The sequence below is a fragment of the Balaenoptera acutorostrata genome, chromosome 4 (assembly GCF_949987535.1).
Source record: "Balaenoptera acutorostrata chromosome 4, mBalAcu1.1, whole genome shotgun sequence".
In the NCBI taxonomy this organism is placed as follows: Eukaryota; Metazoa; Chordata; class Mammalia; order Artiodactyla; family Balaenopteridae; genus Balaenoptera; species Balaenoptera acutorostrata.
In genome coordinates, this window is record NC_080067.1 from 67,450,383 (window position 1) to 67,466,887 (window position 16,505).

General features: G+C 46.5%; 1 protein-coding gene and 1 pseudogene across 5 annotated transcripts in view; one reads left to right on the top strand and one right to left on the bottom strand.

The window, feature by feature from the left end:
- Window positions 1-16,505, bottom strand: part of ABCC5 (ATP binding cassette subfamily C member 5) — a 197,558-nt gene that overhangs the window by 27,765 nt on the left and 153,288 nt on the right. For 4 of the 5 annotated variants that reach the window (XM_057546143.1, XM_007195330.2, XM_007195331.2 and 1 more), the window contains 9 exons: window positions 15,257-15,613; window positions 11,594-11,665; window positions 9,270-9,394; window positions 9,078-9,150; window positions 7,254-7,457; window positions 6,232-6,375; window positions 3,678-3,780; window positions 666-850; window positions 121-267 (listed from right to left, as the gene is read on the bottom strand). In XM_057546143.1, coding sequence (XP_057402126.1) covers window positions 121-267; window positions 666-850; window positions 3,678-3,780; window positions 6,232-6,375; window positions 7,254-7,457; window positions 9,078-9,150; window positions 9,270-9,394; window positions 11,594-11,665; window positions 15,257-15,613 — 1,410 coding nt within the window. Of the gene's footprint in view, window positions 1-120; window positions 268-665; window positions 851-3,677; window positions 3,781-6,231; window positions 6,376-7,253; window positions 7,458-9,077; window positions 9,151-9,269; window positions 9,395-11,593; window positions 11,666-15,256; window positions 15,614-16,505 lie in introns of those variants that run through there. The other variant, XM_057546145.1, reaches the window with a different exon arrangement.
- LOC130708171 (40S ribosomal protein S15a-like) lies at window positions 3,182-3,646 on the top strand (annotated as a pseudogene).

The window sequence follows — 16,505 nt, forward strand, 5'->3', positions numbered from 1 at the left end:
GAGGGCCATCCTGCTTTAAAGGAGCTCCCCGACTCAGAGTAAACCCGAGAGATGCCATGCGGGGTCCTGACCACACAGCCACTGGGGAGAGGAGGAGCAGAGGCCCCCACCGGTGCATACCTTGACAAAGACCACTCCGCGAATGGCTTTCAGGATCAGCATGACCGCCATGGAGAGGGCGTAGATGCTGGCATAGTACTGCATGAGAGGATTGTCCTTCATGCTGCTGCTCACAGACGTCCTGTTTTCCTGAGTCACTGTGGTGTTCTGTTTGGAGGCAAGGGTCTGTGAGGCAAGACTCCCAGGGACTGCCAAGAACCCCACATCGGGGCCATTCTTGGCTCAAGGGAGGGTACAGGATAAAAACTCTGGGACCTGGTTGAGGCAGACACAAGGCAGACTTTGCCCCGCTCCCTCTCTCTTTTCTAAGGACGACAGCAGACAGCCTACAGTTGGCTACTGATAAGCTCTACTGCTCCGTGAGTTGGTCAGGGAGCAATTATCTGCTGAGGTTACATTAGGGACTCATCTCTTATCCTGGGTAATCCTTGTTCATTGCTTCTTTTAACTGAAAACTAGAGCAGTTCCCCTAAGGAGAGACAGGGACTATGGAGAGACGGCCACTTTATTAGACATATAATTTTCCCATTAATGAGGAACCTTACCCCACTTCCTTGCTTGATCCAGTAACCCAACCACCAGTTGCTGAAGGCGGTACTGCCCACGTTCAGCATGAAAAGGGACAGAATGACCAGGAATGCCAAGGGGCCCCCAGCAGCCTGGATGTAGACACCATATACTGACCAGGGCACGGAACCCTGCCCCTTCTCTTCCATTTGCACAAGCTGCCCTAGGTAAGGAAAAGAGAAACACGAACTCAGAAAGGAAAGGCTGCTTTTCAAAACTAAGTTACCTGTAGGAGAGCAGAATCAAAGGGAGCCTACAGTTTCACAGAGCTCTAGATGAGAATTATTTCCCCTTCATCAGGAGCATTCATTTATCCATGTAACATTTACTAAGCACCAACTATGAACCAGGCCCAGGATGAGGCCCTGGAGCGGTAACGGAGATTAAGTCCAGGTCCCTGCCCTGGAGATCTGGCTCAGATCATCCTTCCACAGTCTAGTAAGACAAACAGGTAAATAAATACACAATTATAATAAAATGTGTGAACTCCAACGCTAGAGCTATTTGCAGGGCAGCATAGGAACATCCAGGAAATGCATATAACCTACTTGCGGGAGCTGTGATGGGCTTAGCAGGGAGTTTTCCGGGAAGACTTTCTATGCAGTCCATATTGCGTATTTTTTTTTTTTTTGTCTGCACCACGTGGCTTGTGGGATCTTAGTTCCCTGACCAAGAATTGAACCCAGGGCCTCAGCAGTGGAGGCGCCAGGGAATTCCCCACACTGTGTCTTGGAAGGTAAGCCAGAGTCGGCCAGATGGGGAAATGATGGGCACAGGTGTGGGGAAACAGCAAATCGGTATACACAGATATCCAATTCAGCATGGCTGGAACATTCTGTGTGCCTAAGGAGTGGCAGGAGATAAGGCTGATGAAGTAGGCTGTGGTCAGGGGATAAAGGCATTTGAACTTTATCCTTCAGACAAGAACTTCTCAAGAGAATGGGCTACAGGGGTGTAGAGATTTGACTCCCCGGCCCTGCTGTGCACTAGATGGGCCTGGGATGGCCAGACCAGCCACCTCAGGCAGCCTCTACCATGCATCCCAGGGGCTCAAAGAAATAGTGGCATTTTTCTGTGTGCGCCAAATCAGGAAAAAGATTAGAAAATGCTGCTTTGACATTGGGAGGCCACTGAAAGGCCTCAGGCAGTAAAGTGAGTTGGCTGGTTTTTAACTAGATCTCTCTGCTGTTCGTGTGGAGGACAGATCTAAAAGGAGGCAGCTGTAACAGTCTGGGTAGGAGATGATAAAGGCCAGAACCAGGGTCATGGCAATGGGGACGGAGTTTCAGGAGGTAAATTCAGTAGGACGGAGTGACTGGCTGTGGGAGGAGAGAAGAGATTCCAGGATATTTCCTAGGGGCTCCCTGGGCTGGTCAGGTGATTGACGCTGACAGGAGAATACAGAGAAACGGCCCCACAGGAAGCAGCCTCCCCTTTATCATATATGATGTGTAATTACCTTGGAACAAGCCACACATGCCTTGAGCACTTTGCGATGTGAGTCTCCAGGTTAGTGGCTATGTAAATAAGGACAAATGTCCCCTAAAGACATTCTATTTCTTTTATGCTGTCTATGGCAGGAACTGACAGATGTCTCAGGCTTCTGTGCTGTGTTTGCTTTGTGTGTGTGACAGTAAGGCATCTCAAATCACACCGGAATTCAAAAGCTCATATGTGGCTAATTGAAAGAAAGACAAGAGGCAGGGAGTGGTAAATCAGGATGGTCACCTCCTAACGCCAAATGCTTTAAGAACAAGGAAATGAAAAAAGCAGTGGCAAACCCAGGAAACGTCCTGGATTCAACACGTCAGGTGAGGAGGTGACACAACAGAAAGAACTTTAAAACAGGACTGCATTTTTATTTATTATTATTCTTATTCTTTGCAAACTGATATGCAGCTTAAAGTTCACAAAAGTGAAAATGCCTAAGGTATTGCATATAGCTTTTCTAACTCCCAAGATTTCTTTCAGTTGATAAGATAAAGGGTTTAAAAAACAGGACCAAGGACTCTGGATAGGAAAATCAAGTAGGAAAAACCTTGGCTGTTAACTCTTCACCACAGCCCTCCTGCAGTCTGCTTGGGACAAGCAGAGGAGTGTATCATTGTAACAGGGGAGGTTCTGAGGATGTAGGCATTCTTAAAGCTGGCATGCCTCTGCATTGGTTGGCATGACTTCTAAAGAGCAGAGATGAACCCACGATTCAATTTTTGCTTAGTCAAGATGACTCAGCTATGACTACCTACACCTCACCCCACCCTGCATAGGAAAAGAAGGCATAGGATTAAAGGACATTCTTGTTGCCTTGGTCGGCTTAAGCAAACACAAGGTGCCTCATGGTCTCCCAACAATCACACAAAAATCTGGTATTCTAGAAATATAAGGCCAGGCGCTCTACAACACACAATGCTATCAAACAGCATGAATTACCACATGGCGTAATTTCTGATAAACTTTAATGACACACTTTCCACCATCTTTCTGTGCTGCCAAAATGGTGCTCATGAACGTCCTGGCTGGCTGATGCTCTCAAGAGTATCATCAATGGGAAAAAGAGAGGCAAACGTCAGGCTCTTATCAGGCCATGCTCCAAAGTCATCACCTGGTTTCTAACTGTGATGGTGAAGCATGGTTATACTGGCAAATTTAACTGACGATCACAGGGCTGGGAAAATCGCTGTGAACTTAAACAAGTGTGGAGATCAGCCCCAGATTTGATGGGCAACACAAAGATGTAGAAAAATGGCAGGTCCCATCCCGCCAATTTGGTTTCATTGTACTGACAACCTCATCTAACATCATGGACCATGAAAAAGCAAGTGTGTGAAAACACACTGGAGGGAAAACAATGGGATCCTTTTTCTAGGGATGTAATACATATGTGCAAATAAAATGCTTCAATGCTTCAATACATATGTGCAAATAAAATGTTTCAGTGGAAAATAAAAACCAAAAAAACTTGAATGACAAATCTCAAAAAAGTTCATTACCTTCCTCTGGCTTCACTGCTTTCTCCTTCTTTACTGATCCTGTTTTAGGACACTTGTCTTGTGTTTTCTTCTGTGAACCACTGGTTTCCTTTTTAGAATTAATCTTAAAAAAAAAAAAAAAAAGAAGTGTCTCTGTCATCATGATATGGCCATTCAGACAAATGGCCAAAGGACATGTTAGCAAATCATCCATCGAGCTGCTGCTCTTATTGAAAAGAGACACATCCAGCTTCTTAAAAGTTAACTTCTGTAACTTCCCCAACTCCTTAAATCTTTGAGCTGGGTTCCTACCATTCCACTGACACTGCTCTCCCCAAAGTCACTAAAGACCTAAACTCCAAACACAGTAGCCTTTATGCTGTTCTCATCCGTTCCAACTTGTCCAGAGTATTTGAGCTGGGGTCACTTCCATTCTTTCCATCTCTGATCCCCACGTCACTAAATCAAATCATAGATCTACCATGGGATAAACTCCCACTTCTCAGCCTGCTTTTGCAGCACCTCCACATTCTGGCCCTAGCCTAGCCATGCCTCACATCACACTGCCATTTCCCACTTCTAGACTTCTATCCACACTGGTTCTTCACTTGGGATGCTCCTCTCCTCTCCCAACTCAATCACAGTTGTCCCCATTCAGATGGATTCAAATCTTAATTCTCCCTGAGGCAACTTAACACTCCTCTAGAATAAAGTTCACCCTCCCCTGCTTTCCCAGGCACTTGTTAGTACTTTCACAGCATGTTGCTACATACGTGACCTGGTGTTGTTACATATGTCCCCTGTACGAGCATAAGAGTACTGGTCTTCCCTAGAAGACTGCGAGTCCCTCAAGGACAGAGATGACATCTCACTCATGGTTATAACCTACACAGGGCCCAGCACCCAGAACTGCCCATAATAGGGCACGCTGGGACTTAACGAAACATTCATCAAATTGAACCTGAGATAATAGAAACTACTTAATGTCCTCCTTTCCAAGTTCCTCTTATATCGTTATACAGGAAATTCTCTATACATAGTTTATTACATTTAATTCTATGTCATTGTCAGCCTCATGACCCCAGTTTGCTCTCCAACTAGATTTTTTAAATTGACAGTGAAAATAAATCAGAAAATAATATAAAATTTAGAGCCACATCTGGAACATAAGATAGGACTCTAAATTTTATATTTACCACAGTGCATGAATAAATGCACTCTCTAAAGAGAAAATTACTACTTGTTGACCACTGACTGGGATAAGAACATTACATATTATTTCAAATGCACCAACTCAAAGAGGCAGGTGCCACCCCCATTTCTAAGATGAGGAAACTGAGGCTCAGGAAAGTGAGGTGATATACTGAAAGCACGCTCCTCCACTCAACATGCTCCCTCTCGATACTCCTTTGCTCCTTGGACATTTCATGTTTTAGCTTCTCTCCCTCTCATTTTCCCCTCCATGTGTACAGTGAGGAGGAAATAATCTGAAGAGCCCAAAGTACCGTGAGAGTCACAGGGAGAGATCATAAAATCCAAATCTGGATCAGGTGTCTCTATAGCAGTTACTGATGACACTCGCAATGTCGGAGTTATATCAAAAGGCCTAAAACACATCATGAACAATGAGTTGTACTGAACCTGAAATCAAACAGGATGATACCCAAACACTGAAATAAGATTCCCAGAAAAGGTCCCAATAACTTTTTGCTTTCATCCTACTCAACACCAAAATGACCTAGTAGCTAAGAAGCGGCTTTTAGCCCAGCCTGAGTGAACTCCTAGGACCCAAGGCGACCAGAGGATAAAAAGGTCAATACGAGAGCCAGCTCTACGTACGCCCTTGTCTTTGCCTAACTCAGAGCCCAGAGGGGGCGGCCAGCTTTCCGTGTTGCTGCAGGAGGCCTGGCAGCATAGCAGAAGGAGCACTTTGGAGTTGAACTGACCTTTCCAGCAGGCTGTTTAGCCTTTCTGAGCCCCCATTTCCTCGGCTGTACAACTGGGGGATAATCATATCTGGCCGCAGAGCTCTGTTAAAATGGCTGAACAGGATGACAGCTATAAAGTGCCTAATCCAGGAATTGGGACACAGCTGGTACTAGTTAATGAGTGCCAAGTCGGCAGCCAAGACACCATGGATAATTTTCAAATGTATGCAGTATTTAATGTCTCTTCTCTGCCACCTTATTCATTTGATTATTAAGAAAGGAGCTTCCTAATGTTTCAGTCAGGATTTGATGGAGGTTAGGAAACTAAGTTATGACTGAACAGCAGCACACACTGAGCCCACGTCCTTCTCCTTGTCATTGCCTTGCTGATGAACTCTCAGTGACAGAAGACCTCGGTTCTCTAACCCCACAGCCCTGCCCTTGTACAATAGAACCAGTATGCGGACTAAAACACAGCAGTCTGGTCACCAGAGAACAGGGCCCCTGCCAACAAGACACAGACAATGAATTCAGCTGAGATTTCTCCATCACTCACTACGGTCCTATCTCTCTTGCTGGAAACACACACACACACACACACACACACACACACACACACACACGTGCATGCACACCATGAATCTTACCTCAACTGGGGGTGTCTCTCCCAGCAACAGGTTATTAAAAATGGTAGCATAATCACCATTTAGATTCATCAGTTCCTCGTGGGTGCCTCTTTCTGTAATACAGCCCTCTTTCATGAAGATCACTTCATCACAGTCAGCCAGGTACTGGAGACAAAGACAGGGACAACATAGTGTGGCTGATATTTGTGCAAATACATCCAAACGCCTATACCTTAGTTCAGCGGTTCTCATCTGGAGGTGACCAAGCCCCCCAGAGGATACTTCCTAATATCTGGAGACATTTTTGGTTGTTACAGTTGCGGGGGAGGGGGTACTACGGCCATCTGGTAGATAGAGGCCAGGGATGCACAGGACAAGCCCCCCACAAAAGGGAGCTCTCTGGCCCCCAAACCCCACTGTGCTGAGACTGAGAACCCCTGCTTTAGTTTGTCCTGCCTCGTGATGTAGTTCAAAAACCAGTTCCTCTAATTTTTGACATAAATCTGCTGATGAAGCCACACAAAGGCCTGCATTAAACTTCACATCCCTTCCCTGCACTCAGAAGTACATATAATTACAGTCTTTCTGTGGCAGAATGGGGGGTTAGCCCCCCAAACTTGACAACATATGCAAAGCAGATGGTAACATCCTTAAGCGGCTCTCTGAAGTGGCTGCTGGTCATGGAATGACAGAGGGAGAAGAGCTTGTTTTCCCTAAACAGTTCCCACTCGCATATAGATGTTAACACAACCCTTTCCAAACTGTCTCATACCCAAACTCCATTTTCAGTCTACTCCTCTCAGCCCTTTTACTTACTGATTTACACGCAGAAGCTAACATGCTCCAAGGATCTCTGATTCAGATGGCCATCTGATATAAAAGCTTTATTAGTACAATGGGACAGGGGGCTGTTTGCTGAGGAAGTGAACACTCATGATTCCAGGGACCTCTAGGGGCCCCACAAAGGTACCTGGACCAAGCCCACCTCCCTGTTTCTGATTTCCCAAGCCAACGTGGGGAGCCTGGGGAAGGAAGCACCATACCTGTAACTGGTGGGTAATGAACAGAACCGTCTTGGACTTGAGGTGCTTCTGGATAGCACTGTTGAAGATGTGGTTGCCCACGTGGGCATCTAAGGCACTGAGGGGGTCATCCAGGATGTAGATGTCTCGGTCACTATACAAGGCCCGGGCAAGGCTGATCCTTTGGCGCTGCCCACCACTCAGGTTGGCTCCTCGCTCGCCAATCTACAGGAGCCCAGAAAGCACAGGAAGCCTCCAGCTCAAGTCCAGAACAATGCTCAGTGATCACCCCAGTCACCTCACCTCTCCTCCACCCAAACCAGCTTCTTCTCTTCACTTCCCCACCTGGATGAAGTGCCGCCATGTCCTCCAGGGCCCACACAGAACTGGGGGGGCATCAGCCCAGATGCCGCCTCCTCTCCCACAACCATGTGGTTACTAACCAATCCTGTATCTGAGCCTCGCCACGCCCTCTTGATGCCCCGCTACAATCCATTCTCCGTGGGCAGAAAGACCTTTCCAAAACACAAAGCTGACCATGTCCCACCCTTGCTTAGTCCTAAAGGACATAATCTAAGCCCCCAAATATGGCAGACAAAGCAGGCCCTTTACCACCTGGCTTCCCAGCAACTCTCAGCCTCCACTGTCAATCCCCCTTCCATACCCTGGGATCGGAGCATTTTCAGTTGTGTGTCTATTATGAACACACACCACCACTGTCATGCCTTCTCCTGTACTGTGTCTGCTCAGTTCTGGAGTCCCCTCCTCTGTGAAGCCTACCCCCACCCCTCTCCACTAACACCCAAAAGAAAGGGGACTCTTTCATCAGCCTATTTTGCGCCTATTTGTCGGGATGCCTCTCTCGATTGTAAGCTTTTTGAGGACACAGACTATTGTCCTTTTCTTTCATATTCCCAGTGCCCCCAGCAGCTTCTGCACATGTAGCCAGCATATAACAAGCACTTAATAAATGTTACTAAATAAACAAATGAAAAAAAAATCAATTGTCAAACGGTAACTGGCTCTGTATTTTTTAAAAATCTTATCCTTAAAAAAAATTCAATTAATTCGGAGGTTTTCAAATAAGAACATGTATGAGAATTACCTGCAGGGCTTGTTAACACATATTGTGGAGCCCCACCCTTAGAGTCTTGGATTCAGTAGGTCTCAGGTGTGGCTGAGAATCTGCAGTGATGCTGCTGGTCTGCTGCTAATCAGGCGACCGGGATCTGAGAACCAGTAAACTAACCAAACCATTCAAATCTGGTTTGAGGGCTTAAACTGAAGTCAGCTGAGTAAAAGAGTCAGCCCCAGAGACCTCCAGGGCAGGTCATGGGAGGTGAGTGTCAACACTGAAGGCACTAGCCAGTTCCAAAGACAAGCCTCTGGGAACTGTTCCACGGCAGAGAAGCAAAGAAAGGCGCGGGTTTGTGCTAAGGACTCTTTCTTTCTAGAGGGAGAGGCCTCTCTAGAGACCACATGTGAGTAAGGAAGTTGGCAGAATGAAGTTCAGGGGAAGAAGCTCAACAGGCACATGCTTGACTTTGGGTTTAAAAATGAATAGGGTAGAAAACATGAATTCTGAACCAACAATGGGATTTTGTTTAAAATCGACATGACATGAAATATTTATATGCTTAAAACAGGTAGGGTTGATATTCCTGCCCTAAGGACCAAATGCTTTCCTAACATAAAGTCCCAGAGAAAGTAAAACTCCCGTGTAGGTTCTTCTCCCATGCATTTAAGATGCACTCCTAGGAGGTGGTTCTGGCATAGCCCTGCCACCTATCTTCCAGCATCCTCTCTGCTAAACACCCTGGCCCACCAGGGACAGAAGACTTGTACCTCCGTCAGGTCGCTGTTGGGAAGGATGGCCAGGTCAGGCCTCAGGCAGCAGCTGTTCAGCACAGAGTTGTATCTGAAGGACACAAAGAGACCCAGCATCAGGGACACGGCTGGGGTAGAGCCTGCTGACTCGGGCTGCCTGTGTCTCACACAGCCAAGATGAAAGCATGACAGAAACCAAACATTCCTTGCCTTTCTTCATCAAATTCCTTCCCAAAGAGGATGTTGTCTCTCAGAGTGGCATTGAGGATCCAGGCCTGCTGCGCCACATAGGCGAAGGTTCCGTTGACTGCAATGCTGCCCTCTAGAAGTGACATCTAGGGAAAGAGACACCACCGAATGGCATCACAACGCAAAACCATCACCCTAAGCCAGCAGAACCCCCGACATTCCACAGTGGAGTTGAAAATCTTGGCAATTTCCTTGGATGCTTTTTGAACCCAAATCTGGACCTCACCTTTGTTCCACACAGAGCAAAGCTACAGCAGTCAAGAAAATCAAAGTTCTCCTTGCTTACGTGTGATGGGAGCCCAGCATAACCCATGACTTGAATGAACGAATACTTCATTCAGCAACCCATAAGCTACTTTATTATCCTTTTTTCCTAACTGCAAACTGTTCTAATTGAAGGAAGCACAAGCAGAAGGCCCCCTGCAGAATTCCCCTGGGCAGTATGCTGTAAAGATTTAGAGCTAGTCCCTGCCTCAAGATGAGCGCAGGTCCACTCATCCACAGAATTAATACAGGCTGTTGGCTACGTCAGCTGCTTCTGTAAAACGAGGACCAGAGGGGGAAAAAATTCCAGTTAGGCATCAACTAGTATTATTGAGTATCTACACAATGATGACAGACCCTCCCCTCCAACATGAAGAGACTACATGATGAGCCATGTGCTTTGAATTGTGTTTTCAGTTGCAGTGGTCGACATGAATCGATTTACCCATTTTATGCTCTTTCAGTGTTCCTTTTGGAACTAACAGTAGACGTTTGTCTTGGGTTAGGAATGCTATAGCTTGAAACAGTTTCATTAACCAATCTGCACATACAAGTTTGTCCTCTCAAACATGGTAATGCACAGTGTACACACACAGGCCATAACACAGTACCACAACTGCCCCCAAACAGGTAAGTACACTGATAATGCACTCAAGTGTTCAGAAACCCCCTGAGGGTCTAACTGTGGAAATCCAGCTCTCTTGGCTGCTACAGTACAAACACCCCACACTGCAGACCGCCAACAAAGAGTTACACTCTAAAAAAGCAGGGCTGACCAGTATTCCCAGACTCTCTGTCGGAGAGAAGGCTGTCAGGATTTGATCCAGAAGCAAAGACCCACTCATTTTTCAATTTAACTGCTGCCCACTAACCCTCCTTCCCCTTCACTCCACCTGTGTCTCTCATCACTGGCCCTGAAATCTGGCTGATGATCAGAAATTACATAGGAGGTCTTTGGCTTTTTACAAAGACCAGTGGCTGAGCCCAAGCACTGTACAGCCTCATAAAGCAGAAGCGGGTGGGGGTGGGAAGCTGCCCCTCCCGATGATTTGAATGCAGGCTTCCTCAGACCACCCCGGGCACCACTGCTCTAGAGGAGAGCCACAACTCCACCAACTGTGACAGTGACGCCGAACAGGACCAAATATTCCACAGACTGGATGCTACAAAACAATCTTCCCCGGCCCCTTCTCCCATTTGTTTAATTTCCTCAATATGGACAAATGACTCAGACGACTTCATCCATCAGGAGGAATAACCTTAAGTTTATCCTCATCTCAACCAACAAGTCAAGCTAGTTTAATCCAAATGCTGACAGCCCTCTTCCAGGCCCTCTGAGCACTATTCACTCACTGCCTTGTGCTGTGCTTGTGTGTCTACAAGGCCTAGCACCCCAATCAGACCATGGACACTTTTTTTTTTTTTTTTTGGGGGGCAGCGCCGCGTGACATGCGGGATCTTAATTCTGCGACCAGGGATCAAACCCGCGCCCCCTGCAGTGGGAGCACGAAGTCTTAACCACTGGACCTCCAGGGAAGTCCCAGACCATGGACTCCTTGAGGGCATAATTCTTTCAATGGTTAGGCTGAAAACGGAGTGGGTCTTTACTTCTAGATCAAATCCTGAAGGCTCTCTCTCTGACAGGGAGGCTGGTGAGGCTGGTCCATTTGTTGGCAGTCTGCAGTTTGTCCATCCCTTACCTCTGACATTTCCCAGCACACTGTCCGGCATACCTATGGCACTCAGTAAATACATGCTGAATAAAAGAAGGCAGGAGAAACAAATGACTCCAGATGGGTATCAATCAGTCATTCAGCCCCCTTCCAGATACAGTGCTGTTGTTAAGGGGTAGGAAAGTGGGGGGAACAGGCAGGGGGCGGGGTATGATACAGACCTAGGGTCATTTTGTTTCCACCTTTCCTGACTCTCTTCAGGAAATAAGTTCATTTTTCCTGAAAGTCTGGCCAAGCAGAATCCAGAGAAAGAAGCAGAAAATGCCAAGGACAATAACAAAATCTTACCTGGCCTAAAATGGATGAAATGAGAGAGGTTTTTCCACTTCCCACACTGCCACAGATTCCAACCAGTTTACCCTGGACAAAGCACACGAGAGAGGAAGGTCGTTAAAGCACTACTGACCATTCATCTCTAGGACTTCGGATTTCTTTGAAGAAAAAAATGTTAACGACAGTCCATCACTATGGGAATGTCATCCTGAGGACCCAGCAAGTCACTTACCTCTTTTCTCCCTCATCAGCCACCCACGTCATAGGGTTTCTGTGGGGATGCACTGAGGTAACAGCTGTGTAAGCCTTTTGGAAAAATTAAATATGCCACAGACATTAAGGTATCCCACATCACTTTTAGAAAGGCCTACCCCCTTTCCTACTTTGTTGGTAACCCATGCTTTTTGATAACTTGTTTATTTTTATTGTTGTTTTCGGAAGAGAGGACAGGACTCTTGAAAATTATTTTGTTTTCCTTTTATTTTATATGATTTTTTTCTCCAGGGCCTATAAATCATTTTCATAAAAATTATGTGCACTGTTGTTTCCATTTTTCTACAAAACACCTCCAAGAATCTGAGGGCATATTTTTACCATCAATCCCACGTGAAAGTGGAAAACCAAGCCTGTGATTAACTGAATATCCTCAGGCAAAATGATGAGTTCTCCATGGGCAGTGTTAAACGTTTTCAAGAACACACAGATGATTTTAACAGGGCCACTTGTTCAGCAACACTCTGTTGCCTCAAGACTGGCAGCGAGGAGAGGGATGGAGAGTGGTGGTGTGGAAAGAGCATGGATTCTGGAGGCAGACGGGTCTTGATTTGAATCCCAGCTCCACCAGCACTTGCCAACTGTGTGGACTTGGTCTAATTACTTAAACGAATACTGTCTCTCTGAGCTTTGAGCAACTTGGAAGGAGCCATCCTTGCAGGACCAAACACAGTGTCTGGTACTTAATAAAAGTATACTGGACAAAGTTTTTGACATGGTTCAGGAGGTTGAGAGATTACAGCCCGGTCATGATGAGGAGACCAAGTCACAGGCTCAGATTCTGCTCAGGTCGGTCAGGTTAACACAGAGAAAATGCTGTTCCAATGACTAAATGGTGACTAAAGATGTCAACAATGAAGTACGTGCCTGGGGCACAGAAGACATCAGGCAAATATTAACTTCCCACCTCTTCCCTAAAGAGGGGGGCTGGGGGAATTGTGGTATCTCTTCAAATAGCTAAAGGTCTGTCATGTGAACGTGGGCTGGAAAGGGCAGAAGCAGGATCAATAGATAGAAAGGAGAAGAGTAAATTTCAGCTGATTACAAGCAATAATCCTCTAATAGAGCTGATCAGCAATGTGATATAGTTGCCTCAATCAAGATAATCGTTATTAAATAAGGAGCCTGCTGTTAAACGTTAATTGAAGTCTGGACTTCCCTGGTGGCGCAGTGGTTAAGAATCTGCCTGCCAATGCAGGGGACACGGGTTTGAGCCCTGGTCCGGGAAGATCCCACATGCTGCGGAGCAACTAAGCCTGTGCGCCACAACTACTGAGCCTGAGCTCTAGAGCCCGTGAGCCACAACTACTGAGCCCGTGTGCCACAACTACTGAAGCCCGTGTGCCTAGAGCCCATGCTCCGCAACAAGAGAAGCCACCATGAGAAGCCCATGCACCGCAACGAAGAGTAGCCCCCACTCGCCACAACTAGAGAAAGCTCACATGTAGCAACGAAGACCCAACGCAGCCAAAAATTTAAAAATTAATTAATTAATTTTAAAAAAAGTTAATTGGAGTTAAAAAAAGTGACTTGTGTGCCCTCCAATGATGAACCATGTTAGTTGTTTCAGGTGGTCTCATAGAGGACCATCTCCCCCCGCTCTTGTCTATAGCTTCCAAGAGCTGGGAGCTTTTTGTTTTCCCTTTAGTCAAGCTCTGGATCTGTGTAACAGGCCTCACACCACATGAGAACCCCCTAAGCCCACTTCCAATTAAGTAGATGAACATTCCTTACCACCTACATTACCACCACCCTTGGTCCAGAAAACTCTTATGTTTTTCCTTGGTTCTCCTCACTTCCCTCCTGTTTCCCTACACACTCTTCTGAATCCAGAAGCTAGAATGATTCTATTCATACGTAAGTCAGATCACATCACTCTTCTCCAAACCCTCTAACAGCTTCTCTTTCCATTCAGAGTAAAGCGGAAATCATTCCAGGAGGCTCTGGCGCCCCAAGCCTCTCTGCCCTCAGCACCCTCCCCTCTCTCCCATGCTCACTCTGCTCTTGTGACAGGCACACTGCACACTCGGGGCCTTCATGCTTCTGTTCCCTCTGCCTGAATGCTCTTCTGCCTCCACGTATCCATGTGGCTCGCTCCTTCAAGCCTTTGCTCAAACACAGGCATACCTTGGACATATTGTGGGTCTGCTCCCAGACCACCGCAGTAAAGCAAATATCTCAATGAAGTGAGTCACACGAATGTTTTGGTTTCCCGGTGCATATATAAGTTATGTTTACACTATACTTTAGTCTACTAAATGTGCAATTACATTATGTCTAAGAAAAACAATGTAAATACCAATTTAAAAACTATTACTAAAAAATGCTAACCATCATCTGAGTCTTCAACGAGTCGTAATCTTTTTGCCGGTGGAGGGTTTGAAATATTTCGAGAATTACCAAAATGTGACAGAGACATGAAGTAAGCAAATGGTGACGGAAAAATGCCTACAGGCTTGCTTGATGCAGGGTTTCCAGAAGCCTTCAATTTGTAAAAAATGCATTATGCCTGTTATTACTTTTTTTTTTCTTTTTTTGGCTGGGCCGCATGGCACGTAGGAACTTAGTTTAAGTGAGGCCTTCCCTTAAGAGGCCTATTTAAATTGACCACACCTGCTCCCCGCCCAGCAAGCACTCTATCCCCTTTCTTCTAGCCCTTTTACTTGTTTACCATCTATCTTTGCTCAGAAGAAGGTAAACTCCAGGAGGGCAGGGATTTTGGCCTATTTGGTTTTTCGCTGCTCTATCCACAACTCTGTAACAGTGCCTGGCAGGGAGCTGGCACTCAAAAATGGAATGAGTAGATATATATACACCTGGGACCCTCTGGATGCTGCAGCCCTCAACATGGCACTGGCTCCCAGTCATATTCTGTATTTTAAAAGCCTTGAACCTGAAGTGTCTATGGCAGCCACTCTCTATAGGAGGACCTGTGGGAGACTCTAGTCCTGTGTTACCTGGGCCGTGACATCATATACCATAACGATCCTTTACTTACATTAAAAAATAAAGTTACAATAGAATTGCTGAGGACAGCATCACTGAGAGTACCTATTATATGTCAGGTTCTGTACTATGCACAGCCCAGTGCTAATAAGAAGCTCACACAGAGTTACAATAACTAGAAATAATTATTACAGCTCACATACAACTAAATCAAACCTATTCAGGGCAACATTGTGGAAAACCCGGTCGAATGCTTCATTTCCTCGCTTATAAAATGAGTTATCTCATGAGAGCAGTTGTTATTCATTTCTATTGTTAAATGCCTAAATATCCCTTCTAGAGGTGGAACTGGCCAGATTTGCTCTTTAGTTCAAAACCACTCCCAGAGAGAAAGCCCTTTGCTAAAAGGACCGGCAGCTGCCTACCCCGGCCAGAACAGACACCTGGTAGATGGTTTACCTCTTCAATTTCCAAGTCGATGTTGTACAGCGTCCTCTGCAGGCGGAGGTTCCCCAGGTGGGTGTGCTTGCCCTCTTCCTCCTCAGGACTGGGCCGCTCGTCACTATCCAGGAGGAGGTGGCCCTTCTGCTCTGCCAGCACCGCCTGATGCTCAGTGCGCTGCAGCTGCCTCACCTTCTCTTTCTTGCCCCTGGCAGCCCTCTTGTCTTTTTTCGTTTTGGGGGTCAGCTTGGGTGAGTTCTGGAGACTGGAGTGGGAGGGGTCCCATGCCAAGGTGGCATTTTTCATCTCTATCGTGATGTGAGGGCTGGTTGGTTTTTTCTTTATCATGTGAACCTCTTCCATTAGAAACAAACTCTGATAGGAGTTGTGAGAGAGGTGCAAAGATGAGACACTGGATCAAGACCAGGGAGACAAGCCTAGGGCGTACACTCACGAAGCAAAACACATCAGGCTATACAGTGGAAGGAAGCTGAAGGGCAAAAGGTAGCTCATTAGTGTAGCTCAGCCTCAGGCCCACGGAGAGGTCACGGGAGTGTGGGGACACCCTCGGGATGGACAGGGGCCTACTTAACTGGCCCAACACTCTACGCTACCAGTTACATGCTAAACTACTCTTTCCTTTTCCACCAGTCTAATGTGGACCAAGGGCTATTTAACTGACTGGTCTGCAGCCCCTGTTCTCACTCATGAGTTGCTGAGTAGCAGGTAGTAAAATGCAAGCAGGGAAACCAAAGGGTGGGCACGCTGCTCTCCTGCCCAGACCCTCGTCACTCTGTTTGCCTTCCAGACCACTCCTGCAGAACCCCCAAGCCTAGGCACTTCCCTCACGCACATGTCGGGGGGAGAGGCAGAGCTGAGATTGTGACCAGGCCTAGCTCGCTCTGGTTAGAAAGGAGTACCTAAGGTTTTATTGACGGCGAAGTACATCTTCTCGCCAACAAGTTCTCATGTCTTCCAAGTCCTGCCTCGGAACTTGTGAGAATTCAAACATAGGGCTTGCGTGGAAGGGAAGGGTATCTCCCTCGGAAACATCCTTGGGAAGAAAGAAAGACTCTTCCCTCCCACTCATTCCCCAAGTCCCACTGAGTTATATCAGGGGAAGAAAAATGGAATGCTTGAAAAGCTAAGTGTCTCTGAAATTAGATCTGAAACAGTAACCATAATAAACCTCTGCCCAGGACCAACATATGCCCATGACTTTGAACCCACTTTGACACCTCCCTTAACCCAGTGATCTTCCCTATAG